At 43.9% G+C, this 24,439-nt stretch overlaps 3 protein-coding genes across 7 annotated transcripts; 1 reads left to right on the top strand and 2 right to left on the bottom strand.

Moving 5' to 3' along the window:
• Nucleotides 1-1,163: 1,163 nt before the first annotated feature.
• mpx (myeloid-specific peroxidase) lies at nt 1,164-7,948 on the bottom strand. Of its 2 annotated transcripts, none has more exons than XM_019882937.1 (17): nt 7,845-7,948; nt 7,663-7,728; nt 7,499-7,583; nt 6,208-6,383; nt 5,992-6,124; nt 5,537-5,666; nt 5,252-5,458; nt 4,812-5,172; nt 4,251-4,411; nt 3,911-4,169; nt 3,576-3,746; nt 3,216-3,453; nt 2,896-3,113; nt 2,651-2,697; nt 2,514-2,561; nt 2,246-2,272; nt 1,164-1,605 (listed from the first exon to the last, which is right to left on the bottom strand). In XM_019882937.1, the coding sequence occupies exons 2-17, from the start codon at nt 7,724-7,726 to the stop codon at nt 1,585-1,587; spliced, it is 2,346 nt and encodes a 781-aa protein (XP_019738496.1). In that variant the 5' UTR covers nt 7,727-7,728; nt 7,845-7,948; the 3' UTR covers nt 1,164-1,584. The 2 variants fall into 2 exon arrangements, with proteins under 2 accessions (XP_019738496.1, XP_019738495.1); XM_019882936.1 differs by having other exon boundaries at nt 7,663-7,766; nt 7,845-7,902.
• A 3,769-nt stretch (nt 7,949-11,717) lies between these two features.
• Nucleotides 11,718-15,090, top strand: sftpba (surfactant protein Ba). Of its 3 annotated transcripts, none has more exons than XM_019882923.1 (10): nt 11,718-11,859; nt 11,945-12,000; nt 12,241-12,315; nt 13,035-13,163; nt 13,246-13,356; nt 13,433-13,513; nt 13,679-13,859; nt 14,283-14,341; nt 14,631-14,698; nt 14,810-15,090. In XM_019882923.1, exons 1-9 carry the CDS (start codon nt 11,808-11,810, stop codon nt 14,685-14,687), a joined length of 801 nt encoding a protein of 266 aa, XP_019738482.1. In that variant the 5' UTR covers nt 11,718-11,807; the 3' UTR covers nt 14,688-14,698; nt 14,810-15,090. The 3 variants fall into 3 exon arrangements, with proteins under 3 accessions (XP_019738482.1, XP_019738481.1, XP_019738480.1); XM_019882922.1 differs by having other exon boundaries at nt 13,676-13,859; nt 14,914-15,090; XM_019882921.1 differs by having other exon boundaries at nt 11,720-11,859; nt 13,676-13,859.
• A 181-nt stretch (nt 15,091-15,271) lies between these two features.
• Nucleotides 15,272-23,318, bottom strand: mat2aa (methionine adenosyltransferase 2Aa). 2 transcript variants are annotated; one of them, XM_019882919.1, is made up of 9 exons: nt 22,975-23,318; nt 21,525-21,602; nt 20,755-20,877; nt 19,550-19,662; nt 19,331-19,474; nt 18,851-19,069; nt 17,491-17,673; nt 17,285-17,418; nt 15,272-17,202 (listed from the first exon to the last, which is right to left on the bottom strand). In XM_019882919.1, the coding sequence occupies exons 1-9, from the start codon at nt 23,066-23,068 to the stop codon at nt 17,100-17,102; spliced, it is 1,191 nt and encodes a 396-aa protein (XP_019738478.1). In that variant the 5' UTR covers nt 23,069-23,318; the 3' UTR covers nt 15,272-17,099. The 2 variants fall into 2 exon arrangements, with proteins under 2 accessions (XP_019738478.1, XP_019738479.1); XM_019882920.1 differs by lacking the exon at nt 22,975-23,318 and adding an exon at nt 21,748-21,839.
• Nucleotides 23,319-24,439: the final 1,121 nt, after the last annotated feature.

Raw genomic sequence — 24,439 nt, 5'->3', positions numbered from 1 at the left:
GAAATACATTCCGGCCAAGCTCAAAGTTCTCTAACAGACGCAGATAATTCAAATATTTCCTCCTGCTTCATAAATACTGGGTTTCCATTACTCTAGGAGCACTCTGTCAGGGGCCTGCACCGCATGCACTTACACACACACACACACACACACACACACACACACACACACACACACGCACACACACACACACACACACACACACACACACACACAGTCTGCTAGGACTACGTGGCACTCTTTTAAAACCATGGGGGGAGGAGTGAAAGTGCAACCCGGCACACGTTACATGTACAGTACTTTCCTCACACTGTCATGCAGATTTATAGATTTGTAAAAGAAAATTCCAATGTCTTGGTTCCTCTCACAAGTGGAGGAATGTGGTGGGAGATCTCATTTTTCCATCGTCTGCTCAGTGATAAAGTTTTGCGCTAGCACGTCTGTAACTTATGTACTGATAAGTTCCGAGGGTTGGAGAACGTTCTTGAATGCATCACAGGCGATCCTTGAGGTCCAAATGGACAGCAGTTCTGTTCTGGTCTGACATTCATTCATTCATTCATTCGCTAAATACCGGGATCCTACATTTCCCAGAATGCAACAGGAAATATGTTCTTATCTCATTCCTAATACTCTCTAAATATTGAGTGCCATCATCTTTATGTTAAAACATTCCCAGCCCCAAAAATAGTTCAACGAAGCTGCCACCCAAGTTGTCAAAAATCTTGTTGATAAAGGGAATCACAAAATTCAATCATAGCGCATTCACAATATGTCTGAAACAAGTACGAGGAGATAAGGTTTCACAAAGACAAAAATGGAAATGGAAATTGAGCAAAATGCGACTGCTGTCCAAATTTGAAAGGGGGAAAATGTAGAACAGATAGCGCTATCTACAGGACAATGAACATCATTGCATGATCCAAGATTCCAGTCTTACTTACTTTAAACAGCCGTCACTTCCATTTGCACACCGAAATCTGAAAAACTGTATACAGAACACATTATCAATATATTTCAACAGGTTTCATTTCATTTTTTTGTTTGTTTTTACATGTGCCCAGCATGGTCTTGATTCAATATCTGGTAGTCTCATGTCTTTAATTTTAAGCGTTCATAAAACCTGACTTGATGACCTCAAATTCAGAACACTTGGCCACAACTGTTTTTACTTCAGTTTTTATTCAGTGCAGAACACAAACAGATGAGGGGGGATTCATACTAAAAAGCCTTTGCGCATGCCTATGCTTCATTACATAAATAATCATCACAATACAAACAAACAAAAAAGACAAATCGCATGTAACACAAAGGAGACCATGTCTCACAAATTTTGCTGCGTGTATCATTGTCAGCCGCCCGTTTACACGTTTGAGGGAGGACAACAAAAAAGTCCTGGTGTCAGTTGACCAGAAGAGAGTGATGCTGGCGCTGACTCCACGCCGGCAGTGTTCGTTTTCGGAGAAAGATGGCAGTGATGGTTCTTCTGTTCGTTGGAGACAACTTCAAGTGGATATTTTACGGGATTGGCGCAAATGGACGACAGACAGAGGCTGGGTGAGCATGAGGCCGAGTGGCAGTGGCTCATTGAGGCAAGATTGGAAACTGCATCGGGAAACAAAACGAGACCAAATAAGGCCACATATTTAACCATCCTTGGTCCAGCAGATGGCGCTGTTCATCTTCCATTCGATGACTGAGGCCACCGGCGTCAAACTCCGGTCCTCATGGGCCACTCACTATTCTCCAGTTTGAGAGGTGTCCCTCATCCAACACAGCAAATTCAAATGATCGAGGTTGTTGTCTGGCTCCTGTAGAGCTTGCTAATGAGCTGATCATTTGACTCAGGCGTGACGGAGAAGGGAAACATCTAAAACATGCAAGCTGGTGGCCCTTGAGGACCAGAGTTTGACAACTTTGGTTTTGGCTTCATGATGGCCATCTGTGTGCACTTGAATTCTTCCTTTCACCTTGTCATGTCTAAAATTTTGGCTTTGGCGCCATCTTTTACCAACTTGATGCCAAGGAACTGAGTGTGGGAGCAGCTTCGCCATCGCCCTGTCTCATAACAAGATGCTTTGTCGCCACCGTGTGGCGTTTGCAGGGCATCGTATAGACGCAAGCCAATTTATTATTGTATTATTTTAATGTTACCGTTTACTTTTGCGTCATCATTGCCACATAGGATATGTGTCACTTGAAATGTACATGTAAGAAGAGAATTTTTTTTCCAAGATATAAGTACCTCATTATCCGGGTCTTCCTCTGGAAGCTTGCGGAGTGCATGTCAAGAAAGAAATAATCAAGTTTAGTTTTTAGACTCACAATTAAATGTCATACACGTGCCATAATTCGATACGCCAAATTGCTTTTGTACTGGATTTAAATGTAGCCATTGAGCCGGTCCAGCATGCTGCACTGCTATTCTTCACTATTATGCTGCTATTGCTACTTTCAATTTTTAGAAAAAATGAATAGAGTGCTTGAAGTCCTGTCGTCGGTGTGATAGCTACCTCGTTATCCAGCTCATCCTGTGGAAACTCCTCATTTGGAAATTGTTTCTGTATGTCAAGAAAGACAATCAAGTTAAGCCTTTTGACACTAGACTTACAAGTTGTATCTATTGTGGAAGAATAAGGGGAGCACTGACTTTTTCATCTCTGGGTTCGAGTGGGAGATCAGGGCAGCTACCGTTTTCTGCAAAATAAAAACGTCACATCACATGGAAATCCAGGCAGTATGAATTGAGAATTCACGTTCCATATTCATTTTAAAACGTTATCATTTCTATGTCGGCACCAACAGCATCAAAATTTGAGGGCGGGGCAGGGGGATAAATGTGATGAAACAACAACGGAAGATGAAAGAAGAACGCTGGCGTCTGAATTTTCTCACCTAAGAAATCTGTACAGCTCCTCTCCCTCCACGGCTGCAGGTTGAGGCGTCGCACATTGTTGCAGCGTACAAGCAGGTTTCTCCTCGATAGGATACTGAAGGCGTCTCTGGGGACGGCCTTGATGCCTGTGTTGTCGCAGATGATGCCGGACAGGGTAGCGCTGGACAGTGCGGCTTTCTGCCTCGCCGTGAAGACGCCGGGGTTCTCGTACCACAGCCTTTCGAGTTGGGCAAGAGCTTCATTAGCTAATAGGAAGTGTGATCGATAACCGTCTGTCTGTCTACAAAATATCCGGTATCGATTGAGGTATGAGGCTGACCTGTCACCCTCCCGGATTTTTTGGAACTGGGTGGCGATGATGCAGGCAAACAGAGGCCCCACGCGGCCGCCAGGGACAAAGGGCTCAGCCACGCCCCCCAACCACACGTCAATGTTGGCAGGCGTACCGTAGAGTTGCAGCAACCTGCGGGCCAGGTCCCGGTTGTTCAGGACCTGAGCGAGCTCGGCCTGGTTCCGGGGCTCAGACAGGTTACAGAATTTGCGCCATGCGTTGTAACCTTAGAAGAGGTAAACATCGAAAGGGAAGGTGTGAGGAAGTCATCATCTGTGATTGACGGGATGATAATGACGGATGAATCAAAAGAAGAGGAACTCCCGGAGGTCAGGGCATATGACCTACCGGGTAAGCCGTGATCACGCCCCCTCTGCATGTTGAGGGATCCCAGGTCCAGAGCCAGGTGGTGCACGAACTCAAAGAGCCTCTCCCTGAGAGCATCCACCATCATGTGGTCCTGAGTGTTGAGTTTCGCGGGGCGGCCCAGGAGACCTCGCACCAGTGAGTCAATGCCACCTGGAGGCACATAATGGGTGGTCTTCAGATTCCATAGCACAGTGTCCAGGAGACCTCGCACCAGTGAGTCAATGCCACCTGAGGCACATAACAATGGGTGGTCTTCAGATTCCATAGCACAGTGCATATATAGAGAGAGTACACATATAGAAAGTGATGCTCACCCTCAAATATGATTCTCCAGGGGGTGAAGAAAGCTTTGAATAAGGGGACGCTGGGGAACTGAGGGTCTTCTCTGTAGTCTGGGCCCAGGCGGGCTAAGACGGGCTGGATGGCCAAGTGAGCAAAGCGGTAGGCTGCCGTGGCGAAGACGTTTGAGATCCTCGGGTCCACGTCAGGGTTGTAGCCGGGATAAGGCCCCAGCAGCCTGCGCATGGCGTCGTCTCCCACAATGTGCGGCAGATAGTCGCGAAATACAAACACCTAAGACCCGTGGATGAGTTAAGTATTCACACCTTGCAGACGAAAACCTCAAAGGGGGAAAGAATCCTAAATGAATCTGACCTGCGTGTAAGCGCCCATGATCTTGCGCGCCTCTTGGTAGAGCGTCTCGCTGTCCCAATGGGGGTTCAGTCTCTTCAGGGCACGGGCGAGACGGTTGTGTTCGCGCATGAACATTGTGTGAAGGGTGGTCAGAGCGACGTTCTCATCGACACGAACGTCGCCTGGAAGACATGAAATGATTCATTTGATCGGGTGAGTGCAACATTTATCGGTGACACCCTGAACTGGTTGCCAGCCAATTGGAAGGCACAGATAGACGAACAACCATCCGCGCTCACACTCGCATGTCGGGACATCTTAGAATGCTCCATTAGTCTGCCATGCATGTTTTCCGAATGTGGGAGGAAAACGGAGTACCCGGAGAAAACCCACGCATGCAAACGTGTAAACCCCACACAAGAAGGCCCAAACAGAAATCGAACCGTGCACCTCTGCACTGTGAGGCCGACGTGCTAATCAGTCGACCACCGTGCCGCCATTCAGAATACAAAATAATGAATACGTAAATAATAAATAAATAAAAAGAAATAAAATAAACTACAGGCCATTTCTTTGACTGACCTGCAATAAAACAGGGAACCTCTCTGGCATTGCTGTCATTGGTGGTGCGCCTGCGGGTGGCGCACATGTTGACCGGCAGAGGGTGAAAGGGCAGCAGCTCCCGTCCGTTATCTTTGAATTCGGTATTGACGCGTAGGAGTCCCTCGCTGTTGAGATCACGGAGGCTGAGGGCGAGCTGGGTCTCGGAGCCGTACACCTGGCCCAGATCCAGGAAGGCGGTCAGCGCGTTGATCTGCTCCCGCTTATTGGGTACTCCTCCAAAATTGTAGGCCGAGAAGCCCGTTCCGCAAACGGGGGCCGATCTGAACGAGGGGATGCAGCTATCAGGACCGGTGGGCAAGCGTGGGTCGCCGGGAGGAATCTTGGAATGGAAACAGACACCACATGTTAGGGACAATGAATTCCTTTCTAGCCAATCGGTTTGAGTTTCAGGGACCGACCGGGATCGGGATGCACGGCTCGGTGCGCTCGCAGCTCTCGTCGCAGTTTATCCCATTGCTGAAGGAGCGGATGCTGGGCGAGAAGGGCGTGAAGGTGACGTCATGGTCGTTCCACTGTCCGAACAAGGTCACCATGTGAGAGAACTCCCTGTCGCTGACCACGCCGGCGTCCGTCGTGCTCAGGATATTATTCGACACCTGGCGGACCTGGGGGCGCGGAACAGGTCATTAGCTTTTCGTGCAGCTCATCGGATAGGAGCGAGAGTCCAGTTTCCGAGTGAATACCAGGGGAAGCACGAAGTTGTTGAACGTTCGGTTGGGCTGCCACCCTTTGGGCTCCGAGATGCCGTCATCGTACAGGGGAGGAAGCCAGCGGGTGAAGGGGGTGTTGGAGGCACCCAGGCGGGGGTTTTGTCTACAAAGTAGATGGTTTGTCTTTACAAATCCAGCTTGTGTAACCTCAACGGAAATGTATACATTCAGTTGTACGTGGCCCAACATTTTACACAAACAACGGTGGAGTTTCAACACCTTTTGTGGTTTTCTGAGAGGGTTTAAAAGAAAAAAAAAAAAGGGATCAATTTCATTTTTTTTTGTGTGTGTAACGACATCCACTTATCTGCCTAATATTGTAAAATGATTAAACGTGGTGTATTTCAGCAAAGTGTCTCTCTTTTGCATTTGAGAAATCTCAACGGGGACAAAGTGAAGAGACACGAAACGATAATTAAGAAGCTCACCGGTTGTTGCAGACGCTCGTAGCTGTGCGATACTTGTCGAGGTTTTGAGTGCTGCTACAGGGCGGAGGCCTGACTTGAGCGGCACATCCTGTGATCATGCTGAGTCTCTCCAGATCCTCCGCCGAGAGCAAATCTGCGATGACGACCCACGGTAGCAACATTCAGCGAGAGGGAAAAACTCTCACATCACCCCGACCCTAGAACGGAGAAGCTGACCTGTTGCATTGAGGGAGCGCTTGTGGATGCGGTGCATCCTTTCCTGCAACAGGTGCAGGGTCTGCGCCATGTAGTCTGCGGCCCTCACGGAATTGCGCGTGTCCCCGCGAGGCTGCTTCAGCAGACGCAGAGCGTCGTGAGGACTCACCACTTCCTTCCGCACTCGCCTCAGACTCCTGAAAGTGACAACAAGGCACCAAGGTGGATTCAACTTAAAATGTCCGAGTGGAAGTTCCGTCCGTCCCTTACGCCAACCTCCCGCAAGACGCTCATATTTTTTACTTGATTGCTGGGGATGTTTGAGAAAATACTACATGTATTTATATAAATATTCCTTGGTTGGTTTCGAGCGGCTCGGTGGGCGCCTGGTTAGTACATCTGCCTCACAGTGCAGAGGTCCTGGGTTTGAATCCGGCCCTCCTGTGTTCGCTTGCATGTTCCCCCTGCGTCTGGGTGGATTTTCCCAGGGCGCTCCATTTTCCTCCCACATTTCAAAAACAGGCATGGTAGGTTGGCGGAACACAAAAATCTTGCCGGTGTTATTTCATGGTTTACTTGTCTTTTTACACAAGGTAATTAAGCCAATGTGAATTAACTTGATTCCACAAAAATCTATTGAACAATGTGAGCTGGACTGCGTTGAGTTAGGTCACGTGCCAGGTTGATGACTCGTTAGGTAATATGACTACCGGTCCTTGAAATATGACAACTAATCTGAGTGAGCTAGCTCAGCACAAAAAGAAGATTGATCAAAGCATTTAGCTCATGTTTATATGGTTCACATTTTGACCCCCACCCCCACTCCACCCCTGCCCCCCCCAAAAAAAAACTCAGTCAATAGTTAGTTAGTTTGTAACAGATGCTGTTCATTTAGTTAACCCATTTGAACATATTCAGCTACACGTTAGAAACACAAGAACACGTTAGCTGAGACGATGACATGAAAACATTCTCATTTAGATGATTATAAAACTTACAGAACTGACTTTAATCAACTGTATATTTATTTGAAGAGGTAAGTTTATACAAAGGGTTGAATTGCTGTCGTGTCGCAACTCAAGTTTATTTATAGACCGCTTTAAAAAGCAGTCAAGGGTGAATACCAAGCATTTAGTATGTCGTATAAAGTTGAATTCGGACTAGCCGTTTGAATGTAAGCCAAATCATCTTAAAATGAACTCGAAGATGCACAGGGAGCATGTGAAGGGAGGACAGAAGTGGAGTTATGTGCTCCCTCCTACAAGTTCCAGTTCAGAGACGAGTAGAAAAAGAAAAAAAAAGGAGGACTTACTCCGCTCGAGAGTATGTGTAGGCATCATCAACAATCTTCTTGGCTTCCTCAAAGCATTGTTGAAGTAAAGGACTACCCAGATATTCTACAAAGAGGGGGGGAAAAAAAGTCAGAAACGTCCCGAATTTGACACGCTCTGTAAATGTAGAAAATATTCCATCTACCGGTTGATTTCAAGTGTGCTGGCACCAAGCAGATGCCCAGTATGAGGAAGACAGGAAAAATCATTTCTGGAAGAAAATCCAAAAAAAACCCCCCAAAAACTGAACTGTCAGATCAGTTTGTCAATTCCCGAAAGACAAGTACAGCAGACGATGACAGTCAATGCAAGAGGCAACGCGTTTACCTGTCAGAAGCGTGTGAATGTCGTCATGGCAGTGATGCGGGCCATCTGTTTTTATTTGGTGGCATGCAAAGGCCTCGCCCCTTTGAACTGTTCTGCGAGGCCATTGGCAGGAAACAGACCTGTTTTCCCCGTTCCCTTGTTGTAGTCATCCAAACGCCACTGGATAAAACGGGTTTAGGTCACCCCGAAAGTTAAATTATAACTATTCTCGAACTCATTAAGATTATATGAATGACATGCTTATACTCTTTTATTGTGTGGGAGCGTGTTGTCATTTGAACGACGGCTGACTGATTATGAAAATTTTGATATTAACCCTCTCAGCAACAGCGGTTACTACAGTGGACAGCTTATAACGTAAAAAAAAAAAAAAAATCCGGACAAATGAAGTGGAATTTTTCCGCGGCACACCGTTAAGCGCTATTGTGCCGTGTGCCCCCTTATCTGGACACCATATAACTAAATAAAATCGACACATATATGAGAAATAGAGCACCGACCAACTAAAACGAAGCAGATTTTTTTTTTCTAAATTGAAAATTGCATTCTATTGCAATGTCAATTTTTATTTGATGACTTGTTCAGCCCTAATTTGGACTCCCCCAAAAAAGTTTGCGTCATCTATTCAATTTTATTTGGGTCAAGCTGATCCGATGGCTCTCACTTGTGCCCAACATTTTCGATGTTCTCGACTTGAATCGCGGCTCTGCCCTTCTTGCCAAAGCAAATACTTTTCTATTTAAAAGTTACTTTGCAACTCGACAGTGGCGCGCAACAAAGAAAAGACAAGGGCGGATGAGTGTGTAATTACATTCATTCCATTAGAGCGTTCTCATCACCGGTGCCAGTCAGACGGTGACAAAAGTACCGACTGTCAAACTGGTAAGTGATCAAAATCAGTGGCGCTGCAGACACCGGAGTATATTTACGAACAGCCCAACATGAACAGAAAAGGGTTTCGTTTTGTCTGTGTTGCACTTCTAATCACAAGACCTCACCCAGGCAACATAAAACAAACTTGATAGGGCGAATCGCCATAAAAAGTGACTTGCGGACAGCAATTGAATGCTGCTTGTCAAAACAAACGCACCATAAAGGAGAAATACTCTGACGACGAATCAAGATTGCAGTTGTGGGAAGCTGCAACTCTAACTGTGCGCAAATGGAACTCGATGGAATTCTTAATGCCTGCGCGTGTCTTACTTTCGAGCTGCAAGGTCATACAAACGAGAATGTGAGTGGTGGGACTTGGATACAAGGATCGCAATGTATTGATAAACTGCACAGATTTAAAGTTGGTGCGTACACGCTTTGTTTGGTGGCGAGGTTCGCGCTGGAAATGACACAAGAACATGTCAAAACGCAAAGGTTTTTTTTTTTTTTAAATTTGGAAAGTATTTAACCCTTTGTGGGACAGCGGTTACGACAGTGGAAAGCTTATCGTGCTATCAGGTTAGGAGGAAAATGAAATGTTTTTATTTCTTAAAAAAAAGGGAAAATATTGGCACACTTACAATTATCGTAATTTTATTCTTTAGTGGGATAAAAAAATTAAGGACCTGGTGAGTTGTGTAACAGGAAAACTACAGTACAGCAGTGTTTCTTATTGTCTGGTGTGTTTTTTTTTCCCTTACACCATATAAAAAACAAAGAAATATGAAAATATCCATCTATTTTAAATCTAGGTAATATTTGCATATCTGCACATGTTGCTCGGAAATGTTTGGGGATCATAACACTGGTCAACAAATTTACACCATTTTTTTTCTTTTAATCAGAAATGCAAATAAACTTTTGTAGATTTTTTTTTTTTTTTTGCTTAGGTTCTGATCTGCCTTTGCTTTTGTTTTCTCGAGCACATTAGTTTTTCAAAATAATAACGTGTTCAAAATTCGACAAGATAAAAAGTCGAAATCTTGGCACCGTCTGTGCAGTAGATCTATGAATGTTACTTTCTAACTCCAGAAATACAGTTTCCCAAAATAACAATTTTTTCGCGCGACCTTCCATTACTGGCGTCCGCGCTAGAAGCAAGATGTCTCGAAATAACTCAAATAAGTAAGCTGTAACATTGTCCCCATTGTTGTTTGCAACATCACAAAGAGTTGCATGAAGTCGCTTGAGTTCCCCTCGAAAAGCAGAAATGCGCGGTACTGGTTGAAAGGTTGTTGGTCAACCTTGAGGAATGGCGCAAGCTATATCATTTCGCCAGTGGTTTTGTTAAGCGAGGCATCTCATTTGCCCTTCTTGGGAAACAGAAGCAATGTCTGACAGCTCTAACTGTCAAAAAGTGAAAAAGGAAAATCAGCCCCAAGTGACCCTCCCGGCATCTCAAAGTTCACTGGGCAGATCTGAGATGAGAGCGCCTTTGGACATTGTTCAGCATTTCTGAGAATCATTAGTTCCGTCCCGAAATAGTTTCTTGGATTCATTGGTTCCTTTTCCTGAACATAATAAGGAAGAAGAACAATATCAAGTTATCAAGTCTCATTGTCACAGCTGGTTAGACATTAAGGAGGAGTGGAAAACCAGAAGTGTTATTTAGGGCAAAGTGATTTTGTGGTGACAGTAAATCTATGCTGGGATACAAGCAGGAAACTGCCGACTTTGTAATCATTTTCTTTTTCAGTGGTGTGTGATGTAAAGATATTAAATCCAAACATGAATGTAAAAATGGCGACTCACGGTACACGTGCACATATATGGATCATTTTAGGAATGCAGCCATTTGTGAGGCCTCCCACCTGAAGTCAGCTGGATAGGCTCCACCAGGAAAAAAAAAAAAAAAAAAACATCTACGGGGCACCTATCCAGCATTTAACTTTGGTTGGTGGCCCTAAAGATGACCTTGGTCTTACATCATCTAACTGGAAATATGTGAGAACATATTAGACAAACGTGCTATTCTGCCAGGTAATTCCTTTGCAAATTTACCAACGTGATATCTTAAAACTGCGTGTACGGCCATTTTGCGGCGCATACCTGGCTACTGTTGAGCCGTTGACTTTAACGTATTGTGGGGAATTGATTTGGATTATATACACTATCTACATGTGCAGGTTAGGGTAAATAACCAAATCTGAAATGTGAATGTATTGTTGCACGTTGAAAGGATTTCGCAAAGTTTAGAAGCTTGTGACCTTACCTATTTATGTCAGCGAGATAAATAGTGAATAAAAGGTGAAATAAAATGGCAAAACGATTCTATAGACGCTCTAGAGATGACAGTTTACTTTCTTGGAAGTTAACGGGAGTCACTAAGCAAGAGGATTGCTTTGTGTTATTTTTAAATTTGAGTACCGTATTTTCCGCACTGTGCAGCGCACCTAAAAGCATTGAATTTTCTCAAAAGCCGACAGTGCGCCTTATAATCTGATGTGCCTTCGATATGGATCAATATTCTGATTTCTTGGATGCAGTATTTTAAATATTGTGTAAAGCGCTTACTTACAGCTACTTGTGTAAGCTCGATATAAATAAAAGCTGGATTGTATTGTATTACCTTTAGCGTAGCTCCATCTAGTGGATGCATAATGCAACCGCAGCCACGGTTGTAGCTTCTATCTATGCGCCTTATAATGCGGTGCCCCCTATATATGAACATGGTTTTGAAATAGGCCATTAATCGAAGGTGCGCCTTATACTCCGAAGCGCCTTACAGTGCGGAAAATACGATATATGCTTTATTTGTCATAATTCTGAGCCGAGACTTTTCGGTAGCACTGCAGTGCTTTCATAAAACCACTCTTAAGTATATCTGTTTCCACCATTCACACCTGTGAAGAATTGAAAGGTGACCGTTCCCTACTCTGCAAATACAAATGTTAACCCCCACCCCCCAGTGGGGTTGGGGCAGGCGATGTCAGGCGGTCGCGGTCAAATAAAAGCTGCATTTTGAGCCTCTTTGTACATATCTGAGTTTCGGGACGCCATTGACCCACTCATAGCCAAATTCAAGAGAGGATGAACTCAATCACGTTTGCGTTGTTTCTCTTCACTGGGCTACAAGGTTGCGGTGAGAGTTTTGAAATCCGATATTTAATACAAATATAATATTCAGCATTTTTTCGCATGATTTTATGAGTGATTCTTCTCCGCAGCTCTGACCGCGGAGAGTGATGGCTTCTTGAATAACGGACCGGATGCGCTGATGACAGTAAGTTTCTTTGTCCGTCTGCATTAAAATCATAAATTCACGTATAACTAACCTGTGAACAATTTACACTTCCAACTCCCTTTGAACATGTAACGTATCAACTGAAGACATCTATCGATGATTGTTTCCTTTCTTCCCATTTTTTTTTTAAAAATTGGTATATTTGTGTTGATATACACGGTGTGCATGGACACACAAATTGCTGGCGTGTATTAATTTCTTCTGTGACTTTGTGCTCAGGCTGGGAGTCCCTGTGAGGACTGCACAAAAATAATCAACCTCTTTGTCGACCTGCTTTCCAACGCAGACCTCCAGGTGAACACATTCGCTTATCAGACCTTCCTTATCGGCCCCGACTGGGCACAATGCTATCGCACAGTTTTTTTTTTTTTCACAGCAAATTCCTGGAATGTTGCTTGGCACACATTCGTAATCAGCAGGAGCGCAGTGATGGTAATAGTTTGGAATGACAGAGTGAATACGGTTTATCTTAAACTATATGTGGCTCAGGTGCAAGGGCCCACTCACTGGACAATGATTCTGTTGGCCTCTTGAAAGTGGCGTCGGAAGAGCTGAAGGGAGTCTCGTTTCATTTACAATCCAATCCAGCTTTTTTTTTTTTAATATATAGCCACAGTTGTAACAAAGCGCTTTACGTAACAGTTGACATAAAATGACAAAATAATAGAACACACAACATGTTTAATCTAAGTGCTATTGACACCGTACCATCGTTAGCATTACGTGTCAGAACTACATTACCAATTTGAGCTGAACTACACAGAAAGGTGGCACATTAAATAAAAGAAAAAATGAAGAACACTTCCAGTCTTACTGCAGAGAGAAGAAAAGCTGTGGACTTTTTTTTTTTTCGGCGTGAAAGTCGTCGATGTTTTTGTCATGTGCAAATGAGGCAAACGCGTCAAGGATCGTTTAGCCTGTGTCTGTGCACCAATAAGTAGCTTCGTAGATTATGTTGTTCTAGAATCTGTTGTGAATTGAATATTGAGGCGAGTAAATCATGCTTCTTCTAGAAAAAAATAACGCTTGGCATCAACCAGCTGTGTGACCATCTGCCCGGGAAAGCCGGTGTGGCTGAATTATGCAAGGAGGAGGTGGACAAGATCCTTCCAGTGGCCATCAGCTTGATCACTGTCATAGCAGTACGTTGCAGGGCCTTGATACAATTTTAATACACGTGTGCTTATATCAAAATAATTTAAATTCCCACGTGTCTGCCTGCAGAGCCCCCGGGACATCTGCAAAATCACTGGGCTGTGCGGCTCAGACGACCAGCAGAAAACGTTGGGCTCTTTGCTCAACGAGGCGCTCCAGCTTGCTCCATTGCAAGCAAATGTCAGTCAATGAGACGGCGCGCTTTTCAAAAAGATCAATGACGGTGACTATCGTTTAATATCTGCCGTTTTGTTAGGGGAAGCCAACGTCGCCGTGCTCATTCTGCATTTTTTTCATCAAGACACTGGATGACTTGCTGCCCAAAGAGAGGACTGAGGTAAATCCGCAACACCAACCAGATGGTCGGATTGTATTTCGGGTTTTAGCTTGTAATTTCTATTTGGGGTTAATTCTGTGATTGTTTTGACATATACGACTGGAAAATTAGGTTCAGGCAAATATGAAAGCATCCAGTCTAATAGCGTTAGCGGTTTTCTAGGAGGCCGTGGTGGAGCTGATGGAGGACGTCTGTCACATCATGCCCATCTCCTACCGTAATCAGTGCCAGTTTGTCATCGGCACATTCAGCAAGACGCTGCTGGACGCCCTCCTAAGCTTTGCCACCCCGAAGGCCATCTGCACACTCATCCGCCTGTGCAAGAGTCAGGAGGGTCCTCCCGTTGGTCAGTCACGCCGACACACACACAAAATCTGAAAATATTGTTGTGTAGTCTGGAAGAAAAAAAACAAAAAGTCGATTCAGTAAGAGAGATAAAACACATTATCGTACAGTCCAGGAATAGCATTTTGAGTGACAAAGTTCCGATCGATTGCTCTCAAGTGGCACAATGCTTACGTATGAGTCATCGAAAAAACAGCATGGAAATTATTGGATGATCGCAAAAGCGTTCTGCCCCATAAAGGAAAAAAAAACAACCTTACCTTCAAGTTCCAGTTTAACCAGGTTTGAGGCATAGGATTGAGGCCCATGGAAATTAAAAAATATATATTATATTCATGGAAAGCATATAAAATATACTAGATGGATGTTAGGAGTGAACCACTGACCATCCATATGCCCCCCCCCCCCCAACCCACACCCCCAGACCCCTGCACTTTGGCAACCTACAGGTGCAGGGACCTACCAACCTCTCTGAAATGTGGGGTAAGTTAACAATAGTTCATCATCATGTGTGCATTATTTTTCTCATAATCTGCAGTACACTAAGAAAGCAGATTTATGTTTGTGTTGAATCAATCGAGAACATTGGCATTTATCTGTTTATACTTTGCAATGCCATGATCCATATTTTTGGCAATTTGACGGACCTGGCTCATATTCTGTTTGTGCATATTCTGCATTGTCAATTTGAAAGTCCTGTTTTGTTTTTTTTTTAAATTAAGGGATGAGAATTACAACTTTCTAGTGTAAATACTTTTTCCACTCTGTGTAGACTCTGTTCTACTGTCAAAGATTTGCCTGGAAACCCCTCAGCTACAACACTCTTTGAAGACTTGTCAGGTAGATGTGACGAAAGCTTTAAAAATCATTGATAACGACATGCAAAAAAAACATCATGCCATAACTTTTTGTGTGTGTGCGCGCGTCTGTGTGTGTGTGTGCGTGCGCCAGGCTGGAATTGTGAGTCATCACCTGTCTGAGCCAGGTGTTGCGGTTAAAGAAACTACAAATGGCCTCTGTCTCTTGACTCCTGATATTCCTGCTATGCTTTTCAGGTTCTGAACAGAAACCTCAAGGCATTGTGTGTGCTTTTCTCACTCTCTGTGGATTGGTTTGGGAGCGCGTGGCTCAGATAAGATCATGAACTACAGATTTTGTACTCGTAACATCTTTTATCCAAAGCTGTAATTGTTTGCATCAATTGTTGAGTAAAAAAAAAAAAATAAAAATCATCAGTCATATAGTCATTCCGGTTTGAGTTGAGATTTTGTTCTAGAATATGCCTTTGTAGTTGTTGTTCAAAATCGTATACGGGTCGTGCAAAAAGTAACACATCTGCCTCACAGTCGAGCACAACCGACAACGGATGGATAAATGGACTGAGGCACAATTCTCTAAAAAAGATGCGACACATAATCCAAAATGCATGAGCAAAGCATGCTGTTTATTTTAAGAGCTTGAGGGAGAAGCTCAACAGCAGGTTAGACTCCTAGGTGACACAGTGTGCAACAAAGGAAAAAAAGGTGGGGGGTGGGTGTTCGGCAATGCAGACAATGAGAAAAGGCACTTAATAATAATTAGCGAACACACACAGTAATAAAGTTCTACACAGAATAATTTAGGAAGGGAAAACCTGCGGGAGGTCCCGTGTAAACAGGCTGGTTTCTCTGTACAACACCAGCCAATTAAGGACTCTCCCATCTTGTGGTTTTAAACAAAGCTACCTGATGATTCGGCTCACACGCTCTTTAGACCACACACATCCGTGGAGCTCCTAAAATTTGTATGTAGTACACTCCAGGAACCACACGGGGGTGTCAGAGATCGAAGCGCCTTGCCAAAGCCCCTTTCACACGACACTGCTTGTTCGAGCCTGGATCGATAAGGTACAGAACTGGGGGAAAAAAGTGGACCAGGCATAACACAGGCTGCCAGATGCAGAGTAATTACACAATGGGGCATTTGACTTCAATAGATGCATTGCTCACCTGTACCTTTTACATCGAACCCAGCAGGATGGAATATGACCACCATTGTCTAAATCTTACATGAAGCCAAATCGAGGCCTGATGATATCAGCATCTGGTGGGACGAGCGAACTACTTCTTGGGCAGCTTTAATTGTGAAGGGAGAGTGTCAGGTGTTGAACCCCACGCGCTTTTTCAGGCTTTCGGCTCTTCCATGTCTCACAAATCTGGCCCCAACTTGGGCACTACCCCCAAAGACGGGAAATTACCAGGTGGTTTTTACTGCTCATCGCCACAATCACTACATTCTGCGTAAAAGGCATAGGCGAGTAAGCAGCTTATCATCACAATCTCCTTTGGCGACGGTCAGGAGCATTTTTAAAATGCAATCAATTTCAATTGGGCGGAAAGAAAAAGGAAGATCTTGTGCTTCAACAAATCTTTGGAACGAACATAGTGACGAGCAATGCGTGAACATTGGTTTAGAGGAATACATCTGCTACGGGGGGGGGGGGGGGGGGAGTAAATAATACTTCGGCTGCAACTTGGTTGAACATAGGAGTGCAGGTCACACTTAATTAGGCGCAAAGAGTGAGGAGCGTGTCGCAAATTCAATGAGTTAAATATGATCACGTTGTGTCGGCATTTCGAAACTGACGCTACACAACGGGCACCTATTACTGTACGTGTGATTCAACAACAAGCAGGAACTCAACAGACCTTTTTGGCTGCCGTTGGCAACAATTTCGGTCCCACGACAATCAAATGACATTCTATGCTTCAAGTACGGGGCAGTGTCACATGAGCAAGTGAAGCCCCCCTTGATGTAAACGGGCTTGGCTACGCTGAAATGACATCCAGAACACTTAACCTCGTTTAGAACGACCGCCTGACATTTCGAGTGACAAAATAAAATTACGTTTTAAAAATGGAGTGAAGTTTACGTGAAGCCCCAACACAGCCAAAACGGTCAGTAGCAGCTTCTGACTTCTCTGTAAAACGTCAGAAAGAAAATGGCGTGAAGGGACAGCACGGACAAAGAAACGACGACGGTTGTGCGCTTGGTTGCCTCGGGCAGAAAGTCGTCTCAAGACAAATGCGGCGGCTCTTAAACGGGGTTGAGCAAGCTGACTAAATGGCCCAATACCAAAGTACATAGTGCAACAGATGTGGCAGTGATGGGGGCTATTTTGTGCAGAGGAAGAGTAAGATGGGAAAGAGATGAACACGCGCTACATGAAATGAGCAAGGCGGGTAGCGGTAGGGTAGGGGAGTTAGTATTTGAGCTCCTTGGGAATCTCCCATGAAAAGAGAGCACGGCCAAAGTGACCGTAAGCTGCAGTGCGCTGGTAGATGGGCTTCTTTAGGTCCAACTCCCTGCAATAGGAAAGAACACAAACGTAAGCAAGTCACCGAAAGGAAAATGTGCTGCCAAAAGTCAAGAAATCCGCAAGGATACCTCACGATTACTCCTGGACGTAGGTCGAAATTCTTCCTCACGATGTCCAGCAGCTCACTCTCATTCTTCTGGGACGTCCCGTAGTGGAAAATGGAGACTGAGAGCGGATGCGCCACCCCGATGGCGTAGGACACCTACGCCATCGGGTTTCAGCCAGTGTTTAGCCACGATCTGCCTGGGTGCACTCTGATGTGCTTCACTCTCACCTGGACCAGAACGCGCCTGCACAGTCCCGCTTTCACGAGTGACTTGGCAACCCAGCGAGCAGCATAGGCGGCGGAGCGGTCCACCTTGGTGTAGTCCTTGCCCGAAAAAGCGCCGCCTCCGTGGGCGCCCCAGCCGCCGTAAGTATCAACGATGATTTTGCGCCCAGTAAGACCAGCGTCACCCTGAGGGCAGCAACCGGAGTATGAGCTCGAAGATGACACTGATTGATGAAGACCGTTTCTGCAACTGCAGAGAGAGCTGGTCATGTTTTAGAGGTTTTAGTGTTTATTCGAGCTGAGATCTTTATTTTACCAAATGCAACGCGAAAGGAATTTTTCATCCTATTTTACATATTTCTACCATTTTATTTTCACAAATAGTAATGACCTCCTATTCACACCACATCATTTCTTTCCTGAGCCTTTTAGGTGCCACATTTAATTGTTCAAGTTGACGATGCATCAGCTAATCAAATGAGACTCAGCGTCCAGTAGAGTAAAACCTAATACAAGTATATTGAAACAATATAGATTAAAAGGTAATTATACTCTGCTAGGTGCACACATCATTTATCCTGACAGGTGATTTAAGGTGAGGTACTTATTTGTTCAAGCAGACACTTGACAATTCACTGGAGGTGCGGCACCTATTAGAGTGAAATGCCTCCATTAACTATATTAACTCTTTCACTGGCAGCCATTTAAAAAAAAAAGCAAAAGAGCAAGTGAGCGAGAGAGAGAGAGAGAGAGAGAGAGAGAGAGAGAGAGGCAGGCCCTTGAGTGGCAGCCAATTATGGACATTGTGAGTGATCTTTCAAGGATCGTAGAATATTGTGTTTTAGCAATGCTAAACACAGAAAGTACCCAGATTCTCTTCTTTCATTAAAAAAAAAAGTCTACCTCTTTCTACCTTATTCCATTTTTAGTAATCAGTAGAATATGGGTTGGTTTCACCGAAATCACCTATTTTGAATGAGAGAAAAACCCCTAAACATTTTTATGGAAAGACATATTCCATTCACAACAGTGACTCTGATGCTAATAATTTGGCTTTTGTGATGCCACAATCATCTGAACAAACTGTACACCCTGAACTAGTTGCCAGCAGGAGTATACACGTTGTGATACACGGTGAGCACTTCCAAGAGACGTCCAATGCTGCCATCTGCTGGCCATCGTTTGTTATTTTTTTTTTAATGCACATAAGAGAAGAAAAAAATATTTTGAAGGCATGGAACCTTGACATTAACTCATTCAATCCCAGCCATTTTCACTGGAGCAAACCTCTCAATCTCAGCCATTTTACTGTATTTTGACTGAATTGCAAGGCCCACAGAAGATTGCGCATTTCATTTCTTACCTGTGGCCCACCAATGACGAAGCGACCACTGGGCTGAAGGTGATAGATGGTATTATCGTCCAGATAGCCAGGAGGGACCACCGCTTTGACCACCTGCTCCTTCAGACTGTGACGCATCTCCTCCAGACCGACGAGTTCGTCGTGCTGCACGGAAATGACAATGGTGTGGACGCGGAGCGGAACCACGGCGCCGCGGTCCTGTCTGTACTGGACTGTGACCTGCCAGGAAAACATTGCGGCAGTCAATAAACATGCACGATGGCAAAATCAAGGCCCACCGTATTTGATATAACCCTTTAAAGCAGAAACACAGAGCTCAGCAAAAATGTGGCCTGGATGCCACAGTTGGCAATAAAATAATTAGGTCATTATACATTGTGATTTTCAGGAAAGCATAACTTTTTATGCGGCCTTTGATGAAAATGAGTTTGCCTCGCTCGACTAGGCTGACAGAAACTGAACATATGGTTCGTATGTGACCTGAGTTTTGGAATCTGGTCGGAGCCACGTGAGCGTTCCATCACGGCGTAACTCGGCCATCTTGGCGTTGAGCTTGTGGGCCAGGACGATGGTGAGAGGCATGCATTCCTCCGTTTCATCGCTGGCATAGCCGAACATCAGACCCTGTGGGAGTCGTCACGAGATCAGTTGCATATGAGAGCATGAACGGTGGAAGTCCATACCGGTGTGCCCTCAGACCTGGTCACCGGCGCCCACGTCCTCCTCTTTGCGGTCCAGATAAACGCCTTGAGCGATGTCGGACGACTGCTGCTCTAAAGCCACCAGAACGTTGCAGGTCTTGTAGTCAAAGCCTGCAGTGGACAATCAAGCCTCGATCATACAGGACAATAGTCAGTAGTGGATTTACTTGGCGTCACAATCTCAGTTAATCAATTGTATTGTTTATTTGTCAGTGCAATTGTTTTTTTTTTTTTGTGTGGCTTCCATAGCTCAAAGCACATCCCCCACTACATGGACTGCTTTTCATTTTTTTCATTCATTTTTTTAAGTAAGTACGCTCGACGTGTGTTTTAAACCTGACCTGTGGTATGTGCTTCAGAGCCGCAAATATTTGACCAAAGTTGCATGCCTCACCTGCCTAACTCTACATGATAAGACTATCAAAGCACTGCAGGGGGTTCACTGCTACACGTAGACAACAGACTTAGAGGAGCCTCGCGATGCAGTTTGACGGCTGTTTTTATTAGGTGAACGTGTTCAACGTGTTTGACAACCAGAGGAAAAGAGGAAAAACTTATTTTCACATGAATTTAATTTGTAAAGTAAGAAAATAGACCTACCATTTCTGTGGAAGTTGACCCCAAGTTAAGGCTATGATAAAAAAACTGTTTCAAACTTGTTTGGTGTCAGGACAAAATAGCTGACCATGTGTGGATGCTATATTTAGTGACTTTTCCAACCCCACCGGCAGCTATTTTTCCCCAAAAAAGAGACGAGCAAAAATGACAACAGAGATCCAAATGTAGGCAACACTCTTGTTTCCTGCACAATGGAGGGAATTGGGCCAATAAGACTTGGCTTGGTAATGCTGTCAGAAAAGCAACAGGTTCACATACCAAACGTATTGCGGGTATTAAGTCAACAGTGTATCATTACACAATAATTTTATACTTCTCACTTTCCACTTCCTACTCTATATATTTGCGAGTCCTGAAGTCACACCTGTGGTTGAGTAAATAAATACCCAGGCCAGGCTACTTATCACAGAAATATGGACATTAGACTTGCACTGTCCTGCATGTCAAAAGTGTGAAACACCACCATGAAAACATGTTGCATTACTGAATGTTTTGAACAAATATCTGTGCTTTTCCACTAATCCCAAGACTGGAGGCGATCAGCACATTGCATCAGGTTTGTTTTGTTAGGGTTTGGAAGTTTACCTTTGGAAGAATCGTCATAGCCGATATGCTTGATTGTCTCTCGCACAATCTTCTGGTAGTCTACCACAGCCCTGGAGGTGATCTCCCCAGCCAGCAGGATCATCCCCGTCTTAGCGACCGTCTCTGTTCGGGTGAGAGGGATTAACTTAAATCTTATGTGTGAAACATCCTCGAGTACAACACACAAGCAGTCTGTGCATTCAAGAAATGTAAAACACATTGAATGTTAAACTTGCCTGGGATGCACATCTTAAAGAAGGGCTTGGAACTGAAAACATTTTCCCCGCATTAAAACTTGAGTGAAGAAGCAAATAGGATTGGGTATTGGAAAAACGGGGGGGAAAAAGAGCTGCAGGACATGTTCCGTGCTCTTGATATGAAGACACAGCTCATTAAATCATCCAATGGAATTTAGAGAGAGCGCCTTAGTAACGTCCTGAGAGCTTCAGAATTACGAGTGAGGTTTATTTTTGTGATTAAAGCAATTAGTTTCAGAAGGAAGGGCAACATTGGGGGAAAATACAATGAGAATCATAAGATGATAGGAGATTTTTTGTATTTCTACGAGAACAAAGAAGTGTGAAAACTGTTGAAATTCTATAAGAACAAATTTTAAATATATTATTATTATTATTATGAGAATAATGTTAGAATTTAAATGAAAATTAAACTTTAAATCTTACAAGACAAAACAAGTCATAATATTAGAATAAAATCATCGTGAGAATAAAGTTGTAATATGAAGTGGTTGGGGGGGAGAGAGAACTTACCACATGCTACTTTGGCATCTGGGTCTTGGGTGAGGTGCGCATCCAAAACAGCATCACTAATTTGGTCGCAAATCTTATCTGTAAGAATGACAAACATAGATTTAAGATATTGTCAATGAAAAAGTATTAAATCAAAGCAGTCTTGTTATGTGGGTAAAAAAATTCCACTGGGCACAACAACTTATTTGAAACATCAGAATGTTCTGTTGTAACGTCTATTTACCAATATGTTTGTTGCTGTGGTAAACAACTTCCCTGCTTCATCCAGAATGTCACTGTGCTTTCCGTGTGTTCACCCAAAAAATTGGGAACACCTCTTCAGATGATGCAACACAGAATCATTATTGCCTACTTCATGCCGATTCATGTGGTTATTATGGGACAGGTTAAACCACTTCTGACTACACATTTTTAAAGTCAACTGATGCATTCCAGTCTTGAAAACAAGTCAAGACAAAGTTACTTAATTGCAAGTGAGATGTCCAAGTGGGATGTTCGACAAACAAGCATTCATCTTTCCAGGTCATAGAAATGGTATTTCATTAACAGCTGAGTGGGTGTGACGTCGGCACATCTCGAGTACATGACCACACAAGTTTGCGAGTGGAGAAAACAGATCATGATTTTGAAAACTCATTTTATATTCACGGCAATTTTTATTTATTTTTCAAATTTGCCATTGTTGTTAATATTATTCCTGGGGTATCGTAAATTCCTAACTCCAGCTTATTTGTCGAACACTTGAACAAGAACCACAGTTCTAACACAAAGCCGTACATTACATCATACTCAAATCATAACACAAGAAATTCAATGGGTACAACAATAGAATACTTAACAATAACGGATAAATAAATAAATGATATGTATAATATTAATTAGAAGACATTATTAGACAAATGAAATTTCAAACAAATAAACGGCAAAGCTACCGTTATTCTCCTGCCATTGAGAATAGAGCTGGAAGCTAACCGGATACTGACTTGGACTGGCGAGAATAGAATTCGGTGGTGCATGATGTCGATATTAAAGCTAATAAATCCCTTGAAACTCAACCGAATATGTATTCCTTCCAAATATACCGCCGCATTCTAAGACACTTATACAAATTAGCCCGGCTAAACTTGAAATATATTCTATTAAACGACGTGTTCTATAATTGACATTTAGCTTTCGTGTCTAAGTAGCTAGCTAACCTCTATGTTGCCGCCGCTATGACAGTTACATAAAAGAAAGTGTGTGGGGGGGTTAAGTCAAAAGAAGTCTTCCTAAATGTTGCGAACACATGAAAAGGATCACAAAAACTCCGTACCTCACAAAGGAGACACGCCACATGACCTCAGAGGAGGTGCTGTCAAACTAGCATTTGTCGTCCGTGTAATTTCGCTACTCACACTGTCCGTCCATCCATTGTAAAAATAATAATAATAATAATAATAATCAAACTCACCAGGGTGTCCTTCTCCGACGGATTCGGACGTGAAGAGGAAGCAGTCGTCGTCGACGAATGAGTTGTTATGGAAACCGTTCAGCTCGCCGTTCATCTTGAACACTGTTAGCCAACAAGCTAGGCGTTCGGATAGCCTCCTCGCAATATGGGAAGATGGGGGGGATAACACGCGGCCTTTGTCAGTCTGCGTATACCGCTCCGACTCACGATTAATAAAAACCCAACACCCGGCGTCGTGCTTCAGGCGACCCGCCGCTGCTGATCTCAAAACTGGTTGGACTGCTTGGGTTCTTTCATGTGTGGAGGCAGGAGTGGCCTATGTGGAGTGCAGCCTATTAAGTTGCATGTGCTACCATGTGGCGCAGATGGGCGTGCGCGTGTAAACAGCTATGGGACCAACAGTGACAGAAAGGCTGTCCACTTCAGGTTGTGGAAGATGATGATGCTCAGTAACCTGAAGTCTATATGGGAAAAGCTTTATTACTTGCCGAAGCATCTGCTGAATTTAACTTTTTTTGATACTGAGGGTCCAGTGCGGCCCTCCTTAATATAGATTTTCGTGGCTTCGTGTGAACAGAGTTCATTGCTTTCATCAGTGAGCAAAGCTGCTCCTATGTCAACTGGAATGATAACACAGCAAGAGAATATGCTTACACAAATTGCCAAGGCGTCAAATTATGACCTTGCATCTGTCTCAATGAAAATAATTAAGTGTATCATGACTTTTGGAGCATTCTGCTGTTGGGATATTTTAGTCAGAATTGCCCGATTCCCTGGACACCTGGTTCACCAGAAAACACTGCTCGACTTCCTTCTCTGGTGTTAAAGATGCATATGTCAAAGATAGTGGCGAAAAAACAAAACTTCAAGATCTACACCTCATTTTTGTATAATTTTACACAGATTAACCTACAATATGCTTTTAGTACATTTATTTTACAGGACAACCTTTACATGAACAGAACCAAATAAACCTCATAGCTAGTCTTAACTAACACTTTTTCATATGGTGATGTCATTGCTCCTTTTTTTTCATCCAGTGAGGTTTATCTTGCCTGCCTTTCTGCCTGTCTGCTTTGGCAATTACAAAGCCTCGCTAATCCAAATAGTGTCGCCTTCTCTTGATTTAAAAAAGAAAAAAAAACACGATAAGCCTCACGTGTCCCTGTCAACCTCAACTAGATGTTCTTTATAGATCCGAGGTGTCAGCGGGTTGTTTACCGTCTGCTGCTGCTGGTAACAAAAGTCCAACTTGCGGTATAGACTCGCTTTTTGCAACGTGTCCTGTTTGTATCTGGTATACACAACTTGTAAACAACAGGGCACATATGGACGAACAATCATTCACACAAGTGGACAACAGCTGACAGGCATGTTTGACACGTGAAAAGAAGTCAGAGTACCTGGACAAAACCCGCGGCTGAGGTTTGAACCTCTGAACCGTGATGCAGATGTGTTAATCCCG

Source organism: Hippocampus comes, unplaced genomic scaffold, assembly GCF_001891065.2.
Source record: "Hippocampus comes isolate QL1 unplaced genomic scaffold, H_comes_QL1_v1.1 scaffold30, whole genome shotgun sequence".
Taxonomy (NCBI): Eukaryota; Metazoa; Chordata; class Actinopteri; order Syngnathiformes; family Syngnathidae; genus Hippocampus; species Hippocampus comes.
Note: the sequence above shows the minus strand (reverse complement) of the source record. Positions and strands in the feature narration are given on the sequence as shown.